This window comes from Crocuta crocuta, unplaced genomic scaffold (genome assembly GCF_008692635.1).
Source record: "Crocuta crocuta isolate KB4526 unplaced genomic scaffold, BGI_CrCroc_1.0 scaffold31, whole genome shotgun sequence".
Classification (NCBI taxonomy): domain Eukaryota; kingdom Metazoa; phylum Chordata; class Mammalia; order Carnivora; family Hyaenidae; genus Crocuta; species Crocuta crocuta.
Window position 1 is genome coordinate 6,145,791 of NW_027528362.1, and position 17,256 is coordinate 6,163,046.

At 42.4% G+C, this 17,256-nt stretch overlaps 1 protein-coding gene across 1 annotated transcript in view; it reads left to right on the forward strand.

The window, feature by feature from the left end:
• TPP2 (tripeptidyl peptidase 2) overlaps positions 1–17,256 on the forward strand; it is a 65,168-nt gene that overhangs the window by 5,824 nt on the left and 42,088 nt on the right. Inside the window, exons 3-7 of the mRNA XM_077753966.1 lie at positions 5,739–5,834; positions 7,544–7,648; positions 9,647–9,771; positions 12,708–12,871; positions 16,492–16,646. Of these exons, the coding sequence (XP_077610092.1) occupies positions 5,739–5,834; positions 7,544–7,648; positions 9,647–9,771; positions 12,708–12,871; positions 16,492–16,646 (645 nt within the window). The remainder of the gene's footprint in view (positions 1–5,738; positions 5,835–7,543; positions 7,649–9,646; positions 9,772–12,707; positions 12,872–16,491; positions 16,647–17,256) is intronic.

Sequence of the window (17,256 nt, forward strand, 5' to 3'; positions counted from 1 at the left end):
CCGGTGGACGCGCAGGGTCCTAGTGCCCGCGGCCCGCTGCCCGGCCTCGCCCCCGGCCCGCCCCGGCCCCGCGGGCGTCCCCACGCCTCCGCCCTGGAGCGCTCTGTGGAGAAGGGTGATTAGAGTTGCCATTTCCTCTTCCCTGGATGTCTGTTTACGAAGATGTGGTCTGTTCGCACGTCTGTGGAGCAGCCCCCGTCCCCGGCTGCGTAGTAAGCTTAGGTAGCGTGTCGCGTCGTGCGGCCACCGTTGGCTCGGAGACGCCTTGGACGCAACCACCCGCCTCCGGCCCCGGCGGCCGGGCCTGCGAGGCCCTCGAGCCGCGCCGTGTCCGATAAAGTTCTCGGTTGTGACTGGAAGAAGAAGAAGAAGAAAAACAAAGAGTGACCGCACCCGGCACGCTTCATCCCATTGCCATGGGCTCGTTTGCTTCCCGGAGGCCCCTGGCCGGTTCGGCCTGGAGTGTGGGGGAGCGCGAGAGAGAAGCCGCTCGGGGGCGCACGCCTGCGGACTCTCCGGGACGGCTCCCCTCTCCCTCCGCCGCGTGGGTCCCTCAAGAAAGCTGGCGTCTCAGCGTCCAGGCGCCCGGCCGGCCGGGCTTGGGCAGGGTGTGGGGTGTGAGCAGGCAGCGGGCAGCTCCCCACACCAGCTTCCCCTGGTCATCCTGGGGTTAGCGCGCTGGACACAGAACAGGCCCGCGTACGTGTTCGGCTTCTTTTTTTCAAGGATGTGCAGGGGCTCAGGTTCTTCGTAGCGGGAGGTGCAGAGTGCTGTTTCCAGCCGCTCGTACCCTGGCTGGCTCGGATCTCGGATCTCTCCACACCGTTCTCAGAGCAGCAGAGGGCGGGTTCGGGTTCCTTGGGCTTAGCCGTGCCCTAAAGTGAATTAAATACCTGTATTTCCGCTTCTTCGAAATCACCCATAAACTGTTGACAGTTAATGTGTTGCTTTCCCTGTTTGAGATGAACTTCTGGTTAAGTGCTTTGAACATTCCAATAATCTCATTCTCTAAGGAGGCCATTCCTAGGCCTTCTTGAGAAACTAGTGCAGCTGCTTTGGAAAGTGACACTCCTGTGAGCAAGTAGGAGCAAAAAAGTGAACAGAAGCTTAAAATACTTTATGATGAAATGTACAGACACAAAGGAAAATGCATAAAACACCTGTACAGCTTGGTGAGTACCGAGGTGAACACTTTATTCACTACCCAGATGAAGCAAAGAATGTTGCCTTACCTCGGGAGCTTCCTCCGTTCTCCCAGATCACAGCCTGCTTTGACTTTTGTGATCATCATTTCTGTGCTTGGCTTTTTAGTTTACCAGCTCTGTGTGGATACATGAAGTATATTTGTGAACTTTATATGAACGACCTCATTTGTGTATCATTTCACATCAGTTGTTTGCAAGATTCTTGCCGTTCAGCCGTGATGTTGCGCGTAGTAACAATTGGTTTAATTTCATGGCTGTGCAAGATGCCACGGTTTGTATCCATCCACTCAGCTCAGGACGAACAGTTGTCTCCAGTTTGGGAGTCACTGAGGGCTCTTCAGAGAACATTCTGTGTACGTACCGTGTGCACATGTGTATAGATAACTTCCAGGATGTCTACCGAGGAGTAGGATTGCTGAGCCCTAGAGATACAACTTGACGATGTGCAACAGTTTCCAAGTATTTGCACTAAACTGCATTTCCACTAGCAGTGTATGAGACATTTGATAGTTGCCCTGGTAACGCTTGGTATTTTACGCTAAAAATCTTTGCAAATATGTTGGGAATCTAGGTTTTGTGGTTTTAATTGGTATTCTCTAATTACTAATAGGATTGAACTCCTTTTCATATGTCGATTAGACATGAGGATTTCCTTTCTTGTAAAGTACGTGTTCAAGTCCTTTTGCCCTTTACCCCAGTGAGTTGTCTTGTTTCTTAGAAATTTGCAGGATTTCATTATGTGTTCTAAGAACCTGTCCTGTGACAAACTGTGGGTCAGGTGTCGTCTGCCATCCTGTATGTCTGTTTCCACGTTCTGGTGGTGTCTTCTGAGGAGTAGAAGTTCTTAAAGTTCATGTATTTGGAAATTAGTTTTTGCCCTTCTGATTAGGGCTTTTCGTGTCTTAATGCCCTTTTCATGTCCTTCCTGACCCCGAGATCAAGAAGGTTTTCTCCCCTATTTTCTGAAGACTTTTACTCTGTTTCTATTCCTATTCTAGAATTTAGCTGGTATTGATTTTAGGCTTAGTTCCAAATAGGGATCCTGTATCTTTTTTTTCCATCTGAAGACCAGTTGCCCCAACACCATGTATTAAAAGGCCATAATCTCCCCACAAATTTTCAGTGTCGCCTTCTACTTTGCAACCTTCACGATGGGGTGATATAGCTTCAGAGTCTCATTTTCAGTCCTCTGTGTCCTTTGGATGTTTTTCTCCTCCTTTTCCTTATTAAAATTTTAGGAGCCATTTAGAAGGGAGCACAGTGCTTTTTAAAATTTTACCACATTAGAGGGGCTTGAGTGGCTCGGTCGGTTAGGTGTCTGACTTCGGCACAGGTCATGATCTCATGGTTCATGGATTTAAGCCCCACATCAGGCTCTGAGCTCTCAGCACGGACATCTCAGAGCCTGGAGCCTGCTTTGGATTCTGTGTCTCCCTCTCTTTCTGTCCCTCCCCTGCTCACATTGTCTCTCTCTCTCAAAAATAAACATTAAAAAAAATTATAATAAAATTTTACCACATTCAACTTGAGCTTCAGTATTCATTATTCTATATATATAAAAAGTTAAGTCCGTGCGTAGTGAATGATTGGCCAGATTTGGCACCATATGTAGCTGCAGTCATAGCTGGCAGCACCATGAGGGTGACTTACAGTTTGAATTAAAAAAAAAAAAAAAAAAAAAAATTTTATTGCATGGAGCGTTAACACTCGTGCTGCCATTTGGCTTGTTAAGAAAATGTCCAACTCATTAGGCATCCCCTCTTTAAGAGTCAGGGAGAAGAGATGTAATTAGTAATCAAAGAGATTTTGTCTCTACTACAAAAACGAGTCTTATTCCACTGCAGTGTTAACCTTTAAAATAAAACTGCCAGGTATTTACCAGCAAAAGCGGGTTTATTCAGGAGCAGCAGAGAATTGCAATCCAGACCGAGCAGCCTGTGGCAAAATCGTAGACAAGTCCGCAGAACCAAGGAGAGGCCCGTGGTTTTATAGAGGAAAGAGGGTAGGCGGAAGGCCTGTTAGACACAGAATGTCCCCCGCAGGAAACTGCCCCCTGCTCAGAGGGGAAAGTGTGTCCTCCCTGAGGTTGTCCCCGTGCTGAGCGGCAGGGCGTGAGAGCACCCCTGCTGGCCTCCTGACTCCATTCCAGCAGGCCTCTGTTTACAGTCGTCACCATGTAATAAAACCATTCTGAAGATACCACTTAAAATGGTCGAAATATAAAGCTTGGCTTCCTCAATGACGCTGAAAATAAGTTCATGTGTATAAAATACTCAAATGGGAAAAACGACATATTCCATAATTGCCTCCTGGGATAAAGTTAGCTTCACTCAAATTCGGTTAACTCTAGGGACACCTGGGGGGCTCAGTTGGTTAAACATCCGACTTCGGCTCAGGTCATGATCTCATGGTTCATGGGTTCGAACCCCTTGTCGGGCTCTGTGCTGACTGCCAGCTCAGAACCTGGAGCCTGTTTCAGATTCTGTATCTCCCTCTCTCTCTGACCTTCCCCTGCTCACGCTGTCTGTCTGTCTCTCTCTCTCTCAGAAATAAGTAAAAAACATTTTAAAAATTTTTAAAAAAAGCATTAAAAAAACAAATTCAGTTAACTCTAGATAGCAGAACTGTGATAACATTTATTTTATGATTTTTGTAGTTTAATTTTTTGCAACTAATCCATCTGCCTTTACTGTGACGAAAATACACAGTAGTGATTTGAGAAGTGCAGGTGTTGTGTGGACCCTGTAGATTTTGGTTTCGTTTACGTTTAAATATAAATTACGTCTAGTGGATTATTTTTATTGTGTTACATATATTGTAAGTAATTGTGGTGAAATGTGTTAGCGCCTGTTTATCTTGCAGCTATTTCAGTCAGTCGTTCCATTTAATCCTTCAGCATTTCACGGCCTTTTATAATCTTGTATGAGAAGTTACCACTAGCCTGTGGTTACAGGTCCTGTGTATGGGACACCTGTGATGAAATAGCCTTTGAATTTGCCAGCTGGTGATTACTGCTTTGTGGCTGCAACACTGTGTTGTTGTGAAGTCGGGGGCTGCTGCGGGAACATTAGGAGTTAAGAATCGCTGTTCTCTAAGAGAGGTTGGTAAATTCTGAATGAAAAGCAGTGGTTTATATGCCATCCTATACTCCAGACATCCATTCGAATCAGAAATGATTACTGATACACGCTGGCTTTTAAAGGCCATCTTTGAAGTGCTGTGAATGGTGGGTGGGGTTTTCTATTCAGCTGTGAGAAAATTTCACTCAAAAGTTTCTTACCTGGGGACTGACTGGATGAGGGACCTGGGGGTGAGCCAGTTACGGATACTGCCCAAGTGAGAACGGATGAGTCCGCCACCTCCGGGTGGTTGAGAGTTCATCCCCATGTTTTATACACATTGGAAAGCTGTTTTTAATGCTCATGGGTCCTGTGATTGCAAAGAGAGTGAACATTCTGCGTTTTCTCGATTGACATTTGAAGTTGGTTGATGTTCGGTGTGTGCACATCATAAGGTAGAGATTATTTATTTTCTTCCTTTTACATACCAGGGAGTAGGAAGCTGTGGGTCCACTCTGGTCAGCGGTAGAGTTTGGATTCACAGCCAGGTTTATCTAAGTCACGCATCCTGTACACTGGATGTTTTGGTCTCCGGGATAGAGCTAGATTCTAGCTTTCTTTTCAGCCTTCCTGTGGTTTGGGCAAGCAGTGTGATTTCTCTTTGTTTCTTTGCTTTTTCCATTTGTACACAGGGCATGCTCTTTATCTCACTCTGTTAATTAGAAGCTTTAAATGTTATTTTTAAATACTTTGAGATACTTGGAAAGACTGTTATAAGATGTTTGATGTAATTAACATGATCTTATAGAACTTTTTTCTTAACTCAGAGCTCATTTTAAGTATCTAGGCATTATCCCTGTTGATTGTAGAGAATTCAGTTCTTAACAGGAGATCTAAGCATAGAGAGGGTCTGTAAACTGCTCCCCTTCCCCCCTAGTTGGGCAGTAGGTCTGAGAAGGGAGGGAGAGGTGAGGTTTCCTTGATGCTTTAGAACTAAAGAGTGTAGCAGTTTAATGAGGTAGCATATGTTGAAAGCACTTTATAGACCGTGAAGCATTGTATAATTGAAAGGTATCTTGGGGCACCTGGATGGCTTAGTCAGTTGAGTGCCCAACTCTTGATTTTGGCTCAGGTCATGATCTCACAGTGGTGGGATCAAGCCCTGTGTCAGGCTACACGCTGCGCATGGAGCCTGCTTAAGATTCTCTCCCTCTTCCTCTGCCCCCTCTCCCTCTCTTGCTCTCTCTCTAAAAAGAAAAAGGTATCTTAGGTGAAACATCTTACTTATGGATGAGGCAAAGTCCAGAGAGATACTAACTGGCACCTTAGAATATTAGAAATATTGATCTAATACACAGCCTTGCTTATCCAATTTGAGCCATTAGGATAGAAGTGAAATAACCTTTCTCCCCAGTAGCAAATCATTGGAATTAGGAAGCATTTAGTGAGTCAACAATTTGCTCTTTTTCTATAGATTCCTGTGAGCTGGACAAATCCCTCAGGCAAATATCATATTGGCATTAAAAATGGCTATGACTTCTATCCAAAGGCGCTCAAGGAAAGGATACAGGTAATGTCTCATCTAGAATCAGTAACTTCTTCCTCAAATTTTTTTCCTACTGAAGAAAACATTTTTTCATAAGATCCCATTAACTCTTAATGATCGTGGAGACTGGGAGGCTTTCAAGCAATGACTGCTTAAAGGTTCTGGTCAGTGGAATGTTACCCATTTAAAGTTACTGCTCTTAATCTTGGATACATGGATAAGTTAAGAGAATGTGTGAATACATTGAAATTATATTCAAGTTTTTGTATATTTGTGTTTTTCTGGGAGTTCGAATATAGCTTTCATCGGATTTCTGAAGGACTTCGTTTTACCTCCAAAAGGCTAAAGACTGTTTAAAGTTGATTTAAAGCCCTGGCCGACTTATTTATTCCAGATCCTGGAGCTTCTATGATAATTTGCTCTATTTTTCTTACCGTTTAACTAGGTTTCTTGATCCCAGTTAGTTCAGCACTAAGAACAGGGATACTCTGACCTAAAGCAGCTGAAACCTGGGAAGCACAAGTCTGTCATTAGAGAAATAAGACTTGCAAGTTGAGGAAGAAAGAACCTACTTTGACAGCGCTACTGAGTAAATCTTCCAGTGACGACGGAAGTGTTCAGTGTCTGTCCGTCATGGCAGTCTCTAGCTGTAGCTGTTGAGAACTTGACAAGTGACTAGTGGGAAATTTTTATTTTATGTAATATTTTAAAATTTAAATAGCAACACATGGCTCCCACATTTACTTGTACCACTTTAGAAGATTGCTATAATACTGGTAGCTGATACAGGTTCAGAGTTCCAACTGCAGAAGATGTAATCCTCGAAAATGAGCCTGATGGGTAAGCCCTGTGGAGCCTTTCCTCTCAGCAGAGCATCGTTGTTTGCTTCTCCAGGCGTCCGTGAACCGTAAGAACTGCCCAGCCTGTTGCATACATAACCTTCACTTACTTGATTCTAATCGGTGTGCAATAAATAAAGTTACAAAAAATGCATATAACTTATTGGATACTATTTTATTTTAAAACTTTGGCCTGAAATACACATAGCACAATATTTTTATGCACTATGTTCAATTTAATCAACTGTATCGATAAGATGCAAATTAACAGGGAAATACAGAATAAATTAATATCAACCTCTCCTTCGCTCAGTGGAGTTGGTTATTTTACTGGAAAGAAATTTTTTTTAACCAGCAGACCTCCACTGGGTGGCACTGTGGGTTAAAGACAGCCGAGGGGAAGGCGCGACCAATTTCAGTTACAGAGAACCCTGTCCAATCGAAGATGATAGGAAAAAAAACAGCCAGGAGAGGTGGCAGTTGAGGAAGCCTGCCTGTCCCTCTTGCAGCCAGTGTTCCTTTAGTGCCCCGCCTGCACGTGGCTCAAGGCAGGCAGTTCCCCGGGGGCCGGAAGGCCGCTTTGGCTTCCACTGTAAACGACTGGGGACTCGGTTTACCTGACACGCTACTATTTATCCTTGGGTGGGCTGAAATGCTGGTACCAAAATTCATTCGGGTGTGCCTTGGTAATCGTGTTCTCTTAAATCCCACATGCAGTGAATAGTTTTAATAATTGACCTGTTGCTTTATCAACTTGATGAGAAGTGAGTTTTTAGCCCGTCTGTGAGAATCGGGGAGCATCACAGCTGGGAACAACCGGGTCCTTGTATAAATGACTGTCTGGGTTTACTTGGATATTTGTCAACCTCACAGGTAACTTTTCTGTCTTTGCAGAAAGAACGGAAGGAAAAAATCTGGGATCCCGTTCACAGGGTGGCCCTTGCAGAAGCCTGTAGAAAACAAGAAGAGTTTGATGTTGCCAACAATTGCCCTTCTCAAGTTGGTGCTAGTGGCTTTTATTTACGCGTTCCCACAGAACCATATTATCATAGAGTTCTCCGAGAACCAGCAGGCTTTCTTCACAAGCTTTAAATTGCTTCGTTTTAGAATTTTTCTTTTATTGTGAAATCAATTTACACATTTATTTTTCACAACGTCTTAATGGACGTACAGTACACAAACGTAGAGGTGCCTAAATCCAAAGAGTGTCATCCTGAGTTACCACGAAGTGAACACTCCCTCCCGTACATCTTCCTAATTATTGCTCCTATCTTTCTCTAGAAGCAACCACGATTGCCTGTTTTAAATGTGTAAAATGGAATCATACTGTGTCCTTTATGCGTCACTGCTTTCCGTCAGTGTTAGGTTTGCGAGATTCATCTGCATGTGGGTGTTGAAGGAGTTTGTTCACTTCTCTTGCTTATGATGGATGCACCACAATGTATGTGTCCATTCTGCAGATCGATACTTTGTTTTCAGTTTTTGGCTCTTGCGTAAGATACTTTTTTAAAAACTGATACTGTTTTGACTTTCTCCCACATGTCTTTGGTGGGTCGTAAAGGGATAGTACCAATTCGTATTCTCATAAGAAGGCTGTGAGAGCTCCTGTTATTTCACAGCCTTAAATAGCTGTTACGTTTCTTTTTAATCAGTTAATAACATGAAGATAATATCTTGGTTTATTATGAAAATAGTACACGCTAGTTGATAGCACAAGTGTGTAGAGTAACAAGTGAGAGCCTCCAAAGCACCACTCCCCGAGGATGGTACCAACAACCTGATGTTTATCCTTCTGAACCTTTCTTTCAATGCATGCATGTACCTTTCCTTCATCAAAAGTGGGACGCGGTGTTGGTGGTTGTCAGCCCTGGCTGCACGTTAGAATCACATGAAGAGCTTTGTGCCCTAGAGAGGAATTAAATCAAAGCCTTGGAGGAAGGCTGGCATTTTTAAAAGCTCCCTGGAGGTTTAATTAATGCGCACTTAGGGGCGAGGACTACTGGCCTGCATAGATCTACGTACACATTTAACTTGCATTTACTTAATCTGTGTATAGCATCCTCTTTAATTGGGCAAAATTCACCCTCGTTAGCCACACTATTTCCTGTTAGGCCACTGTTTGTCCTTCAGCCTCTTAGTAGTCACAGTAAATGTCGTATTTCAGACAGTACATATATCAAGTCAGCTTTCTAAAAGGGAGGGATCTGGATTTAATTATCCATTTGATTTTGTTTACCAAAAATGTCTATATAATTGTTTTTTTCCTTTAAGGAGGAGTAAATGTTGAATATATTGAATAACTAAAAATGAAGCCTAACCAGATTTTTGGAACATGTGGAAATTACATTTTAATTCAGTAGGAGTGTTCAGGTGAATGTGGAGCAGTCTAATGTAGTACATAGTTTTTTAAAAAAAATAGTTGGGGTGTGTACAGTTCTCATTGTTATGGACCAGAACGGTTAAATAGCAGCATATCTCTACAAGTTCAGGAGTGTAGTATGTGTTTAGCATGTTCTAAAAGACAGAAGATAATTTGTGGTTTCTTTTATTTATTTGGATTCTTAAACAGATTTCAGTGGAAACAGTCCTGATAAAAGAAAAAATCTAACGGTCAATAGACAACGTATTTTATAGCAATGTTAGAGTTATTTTTGGAAATTAGTTGTACAGATTATAGATACGTGACTAATGCATGTCGTGGTCAAGTGAGACCATCAATAGGGAGCATAGGGTCTTTCCCAAAGTAGATGGAATAAAGAACTAAATGAGAGATTAACTAAAAGAAGTATTATTTTTTAAACATTTAATACATCAGTTGATATCTGCATCATTAAATTGAACTGCACGCTGCATAGATATAAAAAGAAAATGTTCTTACATTTTTCCAGAGTGAAATGGCCTTCTGTTGGTCACACTGTGTCTTTGGTTATGTGTTAATGGTTGTATGTTTCAAGAGCACAAAATGTGCTAATATTAATATATGTTCTCATTGATTAGGCAAATAAACTAATCAAGGAGGAACTTCAGAGTCAAGTGGAATTGCTAAATTCTTTTGAGAAAAAATACAGTGACCCTGGCCCTGTGTATGACTGCTTGGTGTGGCACGATGGTGAATCCTGGAGGTAAATGTCACGTATTCTATAGATCTTCCCTGAGAGCGGTTTTTATCTGCTCTGAAGGGCATTAAACTCTCAGAACTGTCCAGAGATTTGGCTTAAGTGACATTAGTATCACTAAGCAAAACTGTTTGAGAGCCGAATTGGCTTTTGGGTAGTTTCGGATAGGCTCTTTGAACTCCTTAGTATTTTAGACGCTATAAACCTGTCCCTTGTGTGTTTTCAAGAAGCTTGTTTCATTAACCAGACAGTAACTTAACCAGGTAATAGCAGATGAATCGTTGGTAGACGTAGAAATGTTCCTGATCGGACCTGGGCAATTTGGAAGGCAACTACAAGAGAATCCTAGATGCAGAAGTGAGCATATGTGGGAGAATACTGTACCGGCACTTAAGGAAATACTCTAATATTAGCCAGGATGGGGGAGTGGGGCAGTCGGTGGTTCGATTCCAGTGTTCCCTGCACGTACGGAAAACACTGCCAACTTTGTCCTAAGGGAAAGGACTTCAGAGTCAGGATGTCCAGGGTGCTGATATGTGTTTCCAAGGTCCTGAAGGCAGTTGACAAAGCAAGGGGTCCATGCAGTAGTTTGTCGACAGTATTCTGGGCCAGCTTGTAGAATTTCTGCACTGGAAATGAAACTTAAAGGAAATGAAATCTGAAGTCCCTAGAGTAACACTTTAGAAAATGTTATAATCAATGAAAAATGCAACAGAAATATGGTTTCAGGTGCTACCTGAGGTTTCAGGTCAGAAATAAGTTTTTTGATTACATAGTACTGTATATCATGAAGGGCTTCGGTTCCCCAACCCCATCTCAGGGTTAGACCCAGAATGTTGTGAGGAGAACGTTAGAGGCGTCACATTACCTAAAGTGAACCTAGGCACTGTCATTTCAGAAATGCCGGCCATTTCTAAGGGGAGGTAAAGTGACCTTAAGTGCCTTGGGTTTTGTTTCTGCAGACTGTCAAATCTGCCTCCTCCAGCCACATTTCCACTGTTGAACCCATATCACTGCCCTTAGCAGGGAACCTGATAGAAACATGCTCTTAAGTATTCTTCAGGATGTATAGGGTCAAACTCAGTCACTCTCTGTTGAGAAAACAGTATTTAGAGAAGATTACATGAAGGAAAGACCATTAGTTGGTTTCTCTTCAGTGGTTTTTGACCTTGTTTTCCCAGGTTTCCTTTGAGTTTGATGAAAGCTGTGGATTTTTTTTCCATAGAAAATAGTATGAAGAAACGTATTAAAAATGTCCAGGAATTTATACCCCACGCCCCCTCTCCTGCCCCCTTATACAAGTACTCTAATCCTATCCGTGAATCTCATCTCCCCATGTTCCCTTTCTGGTATGCTAACACCTGTTCCTTGAACTGAGCCAACCACCTTCAGAAAGTTATACCCCACACCAATGTGCATACTTGGCCTCTGTGGAATTGCTTAGGGGAGTCACTCAATTTTATGTCGATGTTTTGATATGGTGCTTCAAGTGTTGAGTCACTTCATGTTGACGGTGGTTACAAGAAACTGATTTTTAGAATGTGTCACTGTATTTGCTGTGAGAATATTGTCAAAGATGTTGATTCATTCATTCTTTCATCATTTGGCAAATATTTGAGTACTTGTCTTTGTGCCAGGGAGGCTCTAGAGGAGCTCAGACTCTAGACTCTGTGGAAGCAAGTGTGAGACTCTCTGAGCCCGTCCAGGAAGCAGCAAGAAAGATTTCATTGAAGGATCAGCTCAAGTTAGCAGACAGGGAAGGGATAGGGGTTGAAGGTCCAGGGGAAAGGTCAAGAGGAGACGGAGGAACTGCCAGGAATAGTCGACTGTCCCCTGGGTCAGATGGATGCGAGGGAAGACTTCTGAGGTGATTGCTGGGATGGAGAACCAGTTACGTATGTAACTTTTAAGAACCACGAGTGCTGCTCTGTTTGGCAAATAGGGAGGATTTGGTGGTCTACGTTTTACTGTTAACCTCAGTGCTGATTCCTTTTGACATGCTACTTGTTTCCTGGTTGCCTCATTTTCCCCGTTAGTGTTCGGTCTCCTCTGTCTTGCTCTATTGTTTCTGTTTTTCAAATGCCATAAATCATTTTAGCCACACACTGATTGGGGTATAGGTAAAAACAGTTTCAGAGATCCCTCTGTCTAAATTGTCAACATTTGTTAATGAAATACATGCCTTAGTATTTATAATAAATGTCCTGTCTGTACTAGTGGGCTTCCATTAATTCACTGTAGCAGTTGTGATTGCCTTTAGCTTGTTGAAAATGCACACAAAGGCCTAATAGCTACAAACATCATATTGACCGTTCAATGATGTGCATTCCATTTATGACTTTTATTTTAGATTTATTTAGTTTTAATCAGACTATTTTGTAGTATTTGGAACACCTATTGTAAAAATTACAGAGGTAATAAAATGGGGAAAGAGCAGACGGGACAACCATACAACTGTAAAAAATGCTTTTTGTAAAAAATCAGTGTTTGCCCAGGACTGCTGTAACTGTGGGGGTGGGGCACAGTTTGTAGTTCATCTAGTGTCGGGGAGCCTGCAGGCGCTATCGGGTTCATTAAGCCAGTTCTAAAAGAAGCAGACGGGAGTAAGGCCTAGGCTGTATGTCGTCGTCATCCTGAATTAGTCTGAAACTCTAGGCCAAGCTTCGGTCTAATTTCTTAAGTAGCTAAATGGTTTTCTCCCTGGACTTTTGTGATGGACAGTGTTCCTAAAGCCTTTTATATGCGGCTTCATTTAAGGACTGGTTCCTTTAACCTTTTTACTTAACCTTTACTATGCATCTGAGACAGAGGAGTCTAAAGCCAGAAGTTACTGTGTCTGTTGTGACAAAACAGGGCAGTAAGAAGGTACCTAACACACCATACCACATTATTTTTAGAAAGCTAAGAAAATAGATGTTTCCTTCTCTATTCTCATTTTACAGAGCCTGCATTGATTCGAATGAAGATGGGGACTTGAGTAAATCTACCGTGTTAAGAAACTACAAAGAAGCCCAAGAATATGGTTCTTTTGGCACAGCTGAGATGCTAAATTACTCTGTTAACATATATGACGATGGAAACCTGCTCTCCATTGTGACCAGTGGAGGTATTCTGTTCAGATTTGCTAACTAGAGATAAACTTAGAACGCGGTAAGGTGATACGTTACTGTAGCCATAAAGCGAACTTTAACTTCAAGATTCCACCTAAAGAACTAGGTGTGTGATGATAAATGTGATTTGATTCCCTGGCAAGGTGGTGGTTTTCTTTAAAGCCGTAACCATGTAGGATCTATTCCAGGAATACAGGCATAGTCCAGCCACAAAAAACACCAACGTAATTCATCTTATGAAAATTGTTTTGGGGGGCTCCTGGGGGGCTCAGTTGGTTAAGCATCTGACTTTGGCTCAGGTTGTGATCTCACGGTTCATGGGTTCGAGCTCCGCGTCGGGCTCAGTGCTGACAGCTCAGAGCCTGGAGCCTGCTTTGGATTCTTTCTCTGCCCATCCCCTGCTCATGCTCTGTTTGTCTGTCTCAAAAATAAACATTAAATTTTTTTTTTCAATTGTTTTGGAAGGAATTTTATGTGCATACATTGACTCTTGAGCAGCTCACCCACAAGATACAGAGTCGGCTAAAAAGAGGCTCCTGTGGCAGTGAGTGTAATTTCAAAGAGGCTGGAAGCTATCCATATACCCATGGACAAAACAACAAGTTTATTTAAAAGTGTGTAGTACTGGGGAATATCATACAGCAAAATGAATAAATCTACATATACTGATATTCATAAATCTCAAATACCTAAATTAAAAAAAAAATATATATATAGATAAAAACATTTGTGTAAAGTTGTAAAACATGCCAGATAATACTACACAGTGTCCATGGGTGTGTGTGTGTGTGCACGATAAAAATACAGATGAGGAGAATCTACGCCAGCTTCTACATAGTGGTTACTTCTAGGGAGTGAGCCAGGATAGCTTTAACTCTTTCTCACTCACTCCCCCACAGTATTATTGAATTATAGTTTATATAATGAACTGCACATATACACAATTTGATAAGTTTTGTTAGAGGTGTACACCCTGGAAGCCATCACCACGGTCAAGGTAATGGGTGTATCCATCACCCCTACCTGTCTGCTTATCTTCCTTTGTACCCCACCCTGATCCACCCACAGCCCCAGAGAGCTACCTAACTGCTTTCTGTCAGTCCAGATTCTTTGTGTTTTCTGGAATTTTATACAAGTAGAATAGTTCTGGTATGAAATCCATCCATATTATGGTTATAAATAGCCAATTCCTTGCTGCTGAGTAGTAGCAGTTCATTGTGTGGACACACTGGGACTGACCCACCCACTCCGCTGCTGATGGACATTCTGATTGTTCCAGCACTGGTGTGTACATCTCTGTGTGCACGTGTGTTTTAGTTTAGTTTGGACGGGCATCTAGACGAACCGGTTGAGTATGGTAGATATGTGTTTAGCCTTTTGGGAAGCACAGTGGCTGTGCCCTTTTACATTCTACCAGTGGGGTGCGAGCACTCCACCGCTCCATGTTCATGTCCACATGTGGTGTGGTCAGCCTCTTGTGCGGTGTAGACGCTCTGACCCGTATGTAGGTGGTGGCGGCAGGTGTTTTCTTGGGGGTGGGGGGTGAGTTACATTAAAATCTAGCTTCCTTTTTCTTTTTCCCATGAGAGAGCACACGTGAGAGTGGGGGTGGGGAATAGGGAGCGAGAGAATATCAAGCAGGCTCCATCCCACTGCAGAGCCCGACACAGGGTTCCATCTCACAAACGTGAAATCATGAGCCAAAATCAAAAGTAGGACACTTAACTGACTGAGCCACCCAGATGGCCCACACTTCCCTATTTTTAATTGGAAAAAATGAGAAAGGAAGAATGGGTAATATTGAGTCCACATTCTTATGTGACAGCAGCTGTCTAGGGCACAGACTGTCAACACTGCAGCAGACAGAGGGGTCACGTCCTGCCCTTTCTTCTAGAACCACAGCTACTCCGTTACCCAGCCATTAAGGCCCAGCGCCAGTAGGCATTTGTCATCGTGCTTGTATGATCATTTATCTGACAGTAGTGGGGCATTTGTCTCTACTCGGGTCTTAAACTTTTTCACTGAAAAAGAAAAAAAAAGCCCTAACTGTTTTTTGTTTTGCTTTATTGTACTTCACTGATATATAACATACTAGAGAAAAGTATACAGATCACAAGTTGTATGCTCATCTGTGAATTCTCACAAAGGGGACACTTCTGTGTAACCACATCAAGAAATAAAACCTTGTCAAAGCCCCCTCATGTCTCTTCCTAAACACTAATCTCCCCTCCATCCTCTCAGAGGTAACTACGGTCCTGATTTTTATCACCGCATTACTTTGAGCCATCCGATATTGCTGTTTTTATAGGTCAGAAATGATCAAATAATGGTACTTTCACATTGTTCAGTCTAACATGATGTGTTTCCACTTATATAAATGAGATTATTCAGTATGTATCCTTTTGTATGTGACTTCTTTAGATCAACCTTATTTTTGGGTGCTTCATATCATAATGTTTAGAAGTAATTGATAAGGGGGCGCCTGGGTAGCTCAGTCAGTTGAGCATCTGACTCTTGATTTTGGTTCAGGTCACGATCTGACAGTTTCGTGGATTCGAGCCCCATGTCGAACTCTGCACTGGCACTACAGAACCTGCTTGAGATTCTCTCTGTCTCTGACCCTCCCACACTTGTACTCTCTCAAAATTAATAATGTGTCTTTTAGGGTACATGTCCATGTGTTTGTGTTGGGCGTGTAGCTGGACATAGTAGAATTCCTGGATTGTAGGGTATTCCTGTGTTCAGCTTTCCAAAATGCTGTTCTATATCCTACCAGTAGTGTGTAGTTGCCGTCGGCCATAAAGGTTTAGCCATTCTGAAACGTATGCCGAGGTATCTCGTTGTGGCTTTTTTTTTTTTTTTTAAGTTTTTTCATTTTAATTTTTGAGAAAAAGAGCGTGCATGGGGGAGGGGCAGAAAGAGAAGGGAGGGGAACAGAGGCTCCAAAGCGGGCTAAGTGCTGACAGCAGCAGGCCTGATGTGGGGCTCCAGCTCACGAACCACAAGATCATGACCTGAGCCGAAGTCCGACCCTCAACCAACTGAGCCACCCAGGCGCCCCCTCGTTGTGGCTTTGATCTGCACTTTCCAGATGACTATTGAAGTTGAACATCTTTTAATATACATTTCTTTGACATTTGGTGACTCTCTTTTGTGAAATGCTTTTCAAATGTTTTACCCATTTTTTTTGTTTGGATCTGAAAGATTATCTTATGGATTTCAGCTCTGTGTCATTTATATGTATCGCAGCTACTTTCTCACCTTTGTGACTTGCGTTTTGTCTCAATAAACAGGATAGAATCCAGAGTAATTCAAAGTTTTGGGGCTTTGTGAATTATTGAGAAGAGATTTAAGATGATAATATACAAGTAGATGTTAAAATGAGCGTATATTTTTATTAGGTTATTTTATTTATTTTATGCTGAATAGAATGTAAATTGAGTTGAATGATTAAAACTTTGAACCTATGTGTTTCAGAGTCTGTATCTCCCTCTCTCTCTGACCCTCCCCTGCTCATGCTGTCTCTCTCTCCTAGAAATAAATAAAAATATTTAAAAAAAAAAAAATTTTGAACCTATGAAAATATTGTGTCATTTTCCCCTCTTGTTTCTCCCAGGAGCTCATGGAACACACGTAGCTAGTATAGCCGCTGGGTATTTTCCAGAAGAACCTGAACGGAGTGGTGTAGCTCCCGGTGCTCAAATTCTTTCAATCAAGATTGGGGATACAAGACTAAGCACGATGGAAACAGGCACGGGCCTCATAAGAGCCGTGAGTGTCTGTGAGGAGTTGGTTTGGAAGATTAATGGTGGATAGTCTTGGACATTTTTAGTTTTATGAAGTGTTCTCTTGATTTCACTAGGAATACGTTAGACTGCATTTGGCATACAAGACTGTAAGAAACAAAAACACTTACTTCGGTTTTAAATTATTTTTATTAAAAATTATTCAGATAAAGGTTTTTGGAAAATATGAAGATATTATTTATGTTATACTTTTCATACCCAGGAAGTCCCCAGCACCCTGTTCTGAGATACTTTTAAAAACTAACCCCAGGGGCGCCTGGGTGGCTTAGTCGGTTAAGCGTCCCACTTTCGCTTAGGTCATGATCTCGCGGTTCGTGGGTTCGAGCCCCGCGTTGGGCTCTGTGCTGACTGCCAGCTCAGAGCCTGGAGCCTGTTTCAGAGTCTGTCTGTCTCTCTCTCTCTCTCCCCTAGAAATAAATAAAAAAATAAAAATAAAAACTAACCCCAAACACCTTTTTGCCAGCTTGCAGCTTGCTCCATTGGTCTAAGAAAAATTGAACTTACAGTCTGTGTTTCATTTTAACGTATGGATTAGATTTTAGTAAGAACCATTCCATGCTGCATATGGCTAGTTG